The 6,899-nt window shown below is 35.9% G+C and overlaps 1 protein-coding gene across 1 annotated transcript; it reads right to left on the reverse strand.

The window, feature by feature from the left end:
* Positions 1–1,057: 1,057 nt before the first annotated feature.
* On the reverse strand, positions 1,058–2,796 carry LOC129505253 (dnaJ homolog subfamily A member 1-like). Its single transcript, XM_055318203.1, has 2 exons — positions 2,728–2,796; positions 1,058–2,387 (listed from the first exon to the last, which is right to left on the reverse strand). Exons 1-2 carry the CDS (start codon positions 2,794–2,796, stop codon positions 1,194–1,196), a joined length of 1,263 nt encoding a protein of 420 aa, XP_055174178.1. The 3' UTR covers positions 1,058–1,193.
* Between the last annotated feature and the right edge of the window lie 4,103 nt (positions 2,797–6,899).

Raw genomic sequence — 6,899 nt, forward strand, 5'->3', positions numbered from 1 at the left:
ATGATACTGGCCTCATAGAATGAGTTAGAAAACATTTCCTCTGCTTCACTCCTAGAAAGAGATTGTAGAGAACTGGTATAATTTCTTCCTTAAATTTTTGGTGTAAAATTCATGAAATAACTCATTTGGGTTTGGTGCTTCCTGTTTTGAAAGACTGGTTGATGATCAAATGTATTGAATAGATATAAGCCAATTCAGATTGTATATTTCTTCTTGGGTGAGTTTTGGCTGATTTTGCCTTTCAAAAATTTGTCCATTTCATCTAGATTATCAAATTTGTGGTCATAGAGTTGTTCATAGTATTTATCATCCTTTAATGTCCATAGGATCCGTAGTGATGTCCCCTCTTTCATTTCTGATATTAGTAATTTGTGTTTTTTCTCTCTTTTTCCTTAATTAGTCTGCCAGAGGTTTATCATTTTTATCAGTTTTTTTCAGAGCAGTTTCTTGTTTCACTGATTATTGATTTCCTGTTTTCAATTTCCTTGATTTCTGCTTAAGTCTTAATCCTTTTCTTCTGCTTACTTTGGATATAATTTGCTCTTCTTTTCTAATTTCCTAATTTGGAAGCTTAGATGACTGACTTTACATCTTTCTTTCTTTCTAATATATGTATTCAATGCTATAAATTTTTCTCTAAGGACCTTCAGCTGCCTCACACCAATTTCAATATGTTTTCATTTTTACTTAGTTCAAAACATTTAAAATTTTCTCTTGAGATTTCTTCTTTGATCTGCATTTTTTTTAAAAGTGTGTTTTCAAATCTCCACATATTTGAGGACTTTTTTGCAGGGAGGGTGGAGATGGGCCAGATGTTTATCTTGCTTGGTGCTTTCTTTGCTTCCTGGATCTGATGTTAATTTGAGGGAAATTCTTAGTCATTATTGTTTCAAATATTTCTTTTGCTCCTTTCTGTCTTTCTACTCCTTCTGGCATCACCATTACATGTATGTTACACCTTTTGTAGTTTTCCCACAATCCTTGGCTGTTCTGTTTTGTTTTCTCAGTCTTTGTTCTCTTTTTTTTTTTTCAGAGCTTTTATATTTGAGTTTATTTTTCATTTAACTTTTAAAACACTACTATAGTTGAATATTAAAACAAAAACAATAGCAAGTAGTGAGCTATGATTATAGTCCTTCACTCATCCACTACTGCATATAAAATGCCAGCAGCAGTGTTATTCACCGGCCCCATTAAGAAGTCTGACACTGAACACCACCCCTAGGATGATGTTCATCATCTTCATATGCTTCCCCATTGTAATGGTGCCATCTCTCCTGATTGGGATCAAAGTCCACAAGTTCTACCTGGTCCATTTCATCAGTCTCTTCTACTTCCTTCCTCTCAGGTAGGAGTTTTTCCAGCAAAGAAAGTTTATCAGGAGAGAGAAAGCCGTTCTCGGGGAAGTTTACCTTAAATTCGATGATTAGGTGACCCTTCTCATATGGTCTACGATAAATTGGCATGCCTTCATTTAGCACACACTTGATATCCCCATGCTTGACAATCTGACCTGGATGAGAGGTGATGACGATGGTTCGGTTGTCAAGAGTAGATATTGGCTTTTGAAAGCCACACAGGGCTTCAACCAGCTGTATATCCATACACATGAAAAGATCTCCTCGTCGAGTAAAAACAGCATGGTCCTTCTGATCTAAAACAATGATAATATCTCCTGGTTCCAGTCCTGGTTCTTGGTCTCCCTCACCATGGAATGTTATCTTCTGGCCATCTTTCATGCCTTTGTCAATATGCACTTCTAGAATCTTCTTCTCTCGAACTATCTTCCTTCCGTTGCAGCTTTTACATCTATCTTTAGGACTGATCCGTTCCCCATGGCCCTGGCACTCCATGCACACAGACTGAATTTGCTGAACCATTCCAGGTCCTATCTGATGAATTCTTATTTGCATTCCAGTACCTCGGCAATTGGGACAACATTCGACTGCTCCTTTCTTACCACCTCGGCCTTCACATTTATCGCAAATCACATTCTTTTGCAGAGCTAGTTTTCTTGTTGCGCCATTATATAGATCTTCTAAGGTTACTGAGAGCTGATGTACAACATTTTTACCTCTCCGTTCTCTCTGCATCCTGCCTCCTCCTCCAAAAAACATATCAAAGATGTCCATGGGGGAGCCAAAACCACCACCAGCTCCACCTTCTTTAATTGCCTGTTCTCCTCCTTTGTCATATAATTCCCTTTTCTTTGCATCAGAGAGCACTACATAAGCTTGAGAAATCTGTTTAAACTTCTCTCCTTCATTTGGATTCTTATCAGGGTGGTAATTCAAGGCCAGTTTTCTGTAAGCCTTTTTCAATTCCTCCTGGGTGGCATTGGGTTTGACCCCCAAAACATCATAGTAAGTGGTTTCTTTCACAATTTTCTACAGCCGGTGAGAGGGCCGAAGCCTGTGTGGGGGAACGGGAAGGAGCGCGTTGCTGGGGGCGCAGCTCGGGCAGCCGCCGCTCCTCCACGTCTCACCGAGAGTTCTGGAAAGTTCCCTTTTTGTTCTCTTTTGCCTTTGGTTTTCAGGGACTCTCAATATATCCTCTAGCTCAGAGATTCTTCCCTCAACCTTATCCAATCTACTAATAATCCCATCAAAGGCTTTAATTTCTATTATAGTGGTTTTTTTTTTTTATCTCTGGGATTTCTTTTTAGTTCTTTCTTTGAATATTCTTCTCTTTGCTTATATTGTCCATCTGTTCTTGCATGTTGTCTACTTTATCCGTTAAAGCCCTTAGCAAGTTAATAATAGTTGTTTTCACTTCCTGATCTGTTAATTCCAACATCTCTGCTATGTCTGATTCTGATGCTTGCTCTGTGTCTTCAAACTGTGTTAGTATGCATCACAAGTTTTTTTTCTTGATAGCTGGATATGATGTGCTGGGTAAAAGTAACTTATAAATAGACCGTTAGTAATGTAGTGATGAAGTGGGAGTGGGGCAGAGAAGGGTTTTATCGTCCTATGATTAGGTTGCAAGCTTCTAGTGAGCCTCTGAACTCCACAAGTGTTTCTCAGTTTTTTTGTTCCTCCTTAGGTGGTTCTTTTTCCTCTGTTAAAAGCACAAGAAATAAAAATTCTGGGTTAGCAGTTCTTTTCTTTCAGCTCCTGAAAATGTTGTGCCCTGTCTTTTTGGCCTCCATTGTTTCTGATGAGAAATCCACCATCATTTGGATTGATTTTCTCCTATAGGTAATGCGGCATTTCTTTCTTCCTGCTTTCAAGTTTTTTCTTTGTCTTTAGTTCTCAAAAGTTTGACTCTGGGGTGTCTTGACAAATATTTGAAATATTTGAGTTTCTCCTGTTTGTGGATTGCTCAATTCTTATAATCTGTAGATTTATGTCTCTTGCAAAACTTGGGGACTTTTCAGCTATTATTTCTTTTAATACTTTTCAACCTTAGTTGGTCTTTTTCTCTCCCTTTGGCACTTTGATGACATGAATCTTAGCTCTTCATTATAGTCTCATATACCACTGAGGCCCTGTTCATTATTTTTAGCTTTTATGGTTATTCAGATTAAATAATTTCTATTGTTCTGTATTCAACTTCGTGTACTCCTTCATTTATATTCCACATTCTGCTCTTGAGCCCATCCATAAGTTTGTGTGAGGTTTTGGTTTTTGTATTTTTAGCTCTTGTGTTTCTCAGTTCCAAAATTTCCGTTTCATTCTTCTTTGTATCTTCTATTTCTTTCCTGACATTTTTTCTTTCTTTGCTAAGACTTTCTGGGTTCTTTCATTTGTTTCAAAATGTGTTTATAATTGCTCATTAAAGCACATTTATGATAGCTGCTTTAAATTTTTTGTTAGATAATTCTAATATCTGTATCATTTCAGTTTTGGTTTCCATTAATTACCTTTTCATTCCAATTGGTATTTTTCTGGTTCTTAATATGATGAGTGATATTCATCTAAACTCTGGATGTTTGGGACATGATGTTATGGAATCTGGATTTTATTTAAATCTTGTGTTCTAGCAGGTCTCCTCTAACATCATCTGGCTAATGGCTTGAAAGCCATTAACACCAAGTTTTCTACTTGGCCTCTGTTGACACCTGGGGAAGTCTCTTCATTACTGCTGCTCATGTAGTTTACATTCACACTATGGAGGATGACCTCCTTACTACTTCGCAGCAGCAAAAACCCTGGCTTTCACTTGGCTTCCTTTGACACTAGCAAGAGGGAAAGGTGGAAGCCCAGTCATCCAATGTCTCCACTGACATTATGGGAGCCCAGGGGTTGTGGATGAAAATCTCATCCCCCCACTCAGCTCATTGAAACCACATCAATGGGGTGGGAGCTCCTTATTACATCATGGCAAAGATGGAAGTCTAGGTCTTTTGATGGCAGGACAATGGAAGGAGATGGCACTGCAATTTTTCCTATGGTGTTTGCCTGGAGTAGGACAGATATTATCTAAAAGTTTTCTTACTAGGGTATCCTTTTTTTGGTCCTTTGACTAGATATTGAAGGCTTTTCTTGGGGCCTTTTTAGTCTGTGTCTACTGGCATTTCCAGGTTGCTGGGTTTTCTAATGCCCAATCTGGGATACACAAGACAAAACAAAATCTAGGTTCTTTTATTTTTTTTTTCCAAAATCTAGCTTCTAAGGGCCCTGGCCAGTCTACCTTCTATTCTTCATCTTTTAGAGTAATCTAACCTTTATTTTATACATATAAAGTGTTCAATGCTTTAAGGTAGCAAGAAGAATAGGGAAAAGGCTGTCTATTCCATCTTCCTAGACTCAGAAGCCAAAGTGGATTGTCTCTTACAATTTTGAAATGACTTTGCCCTCTCACTACCTGATATAAAATTGTATTCCATAGTTATAAATATAATTATCCCACATCTTCAATAATGTATCATCTTGCATAAGTCCTTCCTTTTGTTTCACATACTTTCCCTTTAATGAGATGTTTGATAATGAAAAAAGTATATGTGACATGAATGCTGACATGGTTTTTACTTTTTAGTAGTCCAATAAAATTATTTAAATATCTATTAATACAGAACATATATTTTACTTTCACACAAGGAAAAAGTATTTAAGCACTTTTTAAAATGTGATATAAGTTCATATGTATAAAAAGTCTACAATATATTTCCATGAGGCAAAAAGAAATCTTGTATCATTTCTTTAACATTTTGTGATTATTTGCTTTGAATTTCTAAAATATCTTTACAAATAAATGATGCTTGAGCTAGGGAAATAAGAAATGTCTTAGTTTTTCAATGCTCTGAAAACAATTTCATATGGCTTATCTCATTTGATGTTCACAATATATATAGTCAGGGTAGGTGTCATTCCCAGTTACTGTCTAGTACTACACAGTTTCTAGATACCACACAATATTCTATATAAACATCTTGGGTTCCAGATACAGTCATATTTTCCCCTTTAAAGCCATTTATCCAAACACTTGAAAATCAGCCTATGATGTAAAATAAACAAATGCATCACTATATAGAGAATCAAAACTTGCAAACTTCTGCTCCTTAATTCCTCAGAGTCCATTTTCAACAAACAGGTGTTTCTCTTTTTCTATGTACTCTATATACACTTCAGATAAACAACCTTAAAGTTTTTAATCACAAGGAGGTCTATGACATATGACTTTTCTACTTCAAAGGTCTCTAATAATAGCACATGCATAGAAATATAGTGCTCTGTGCAGAATAAACAAACACCTCTATCTCCTGAGAGGGATCAGATGAATCCGCTTATGTCAGATCTCTCCCAGAATTCCATTGTTGTCTCTCCAAACAGGCTTTAAGGAAAACCACTGAATCTGGGATTGGGAGCTTTTCTCAAACGTGTTTCCTTTAAAAACACAGGGAAACAGGATTTTTGGCCACAGGAGGTCAAGGTCAGCAATCTAACAGAATTGGTCCTTTTGAACTTCCTTTCTAAGAAACACATTATGTTACCTGATTAAAGCTGTTACATTGAAAATCTCAACACTCAAGTTATGATCAATTTTGTTCATCATATAAGGAATGATTTCAGGAAGCACACCTATAAAATCCACAAATAAGTCTAATAATACTAAAATGCAAATTTCCAAGAAATATGAGCATTGTAAGTTCTGTGAAGAAAAACAGTGTTTTGTCAATTTTGCATGTCCACAAAGAACTGTACAGTTCTTTTTGCCTTGCAAACAGCAAGTAATCGATATTTATTTAATAAATAGTTGTATTTACACTGACTTGAGACCAGTTCAATAAAGTGCACACCTTAAAAAAATAAATAAATAAATAAATAAATAAATAGTTGTATTTTTAACAATAAAAGAAAAAGAAACAAAACAGAATTAAGAATGAAGGAAATGAAAATAAAACACTCAAACTGAGCTCCTTAAACATAGCATTGCTTTCAGAGACTTGAATTTATATGCAGTTATTTGCAAATATGAGTACTGTTACCAAGGAAAATATAAATGCATTTCTATTAGAAAGTTGTTAGTATTACTGTCTTAGATATGTATAGTATTTTTTGAGAATTTAAGAACATTTCCAATAGATTATCTCATGTATATGTTACAGAAATTTCAATACTAAATTTCCAATTAAAGATGGAAAAATTCAGATGAGATTTACCTAAAGGCACCCAATGAGTGAGCAGCAGAGCTTGATTTTCATCTAATCATTGCTCCTGAAGAATAGATCGCCTTTTGTTTCTACAAAGGAAGGTAGGTTCTGAAGATCTTATCTCAGTAAAAATGGTTTAGGCTAGCTCTATGGCATACAATTCATTCCCTAATCATTTTCATTTTTGTTTTTTCTAAGATTTATTTATTTGTTTGAGAGAGAAAGAGAGCAGGGGAGAAGAGGCAGAGAGACAGAGAGAGAGAGAGAGAGAGAAACCAAAGCAGACTCCACATTGCAGAGATCA

The sequence above is a fragment of the Nyctereutes procyonoides genome, unplaced genomic scaffold, assembly GCF_905146905.1.
Source record: "Nyctereutes procyonoides isolate TBG_1078 unplaced genomic scaffold, NYPRO_anot_genome, whole genome shotgun sequence".
In the NCBI taxonomy this organism is placed as follows: Eukaryota; Metazoa; Chordata; class Mammalia; order Carnivora; family Canidae; genus Nyctereutes; species Nyctereutes procyonoides.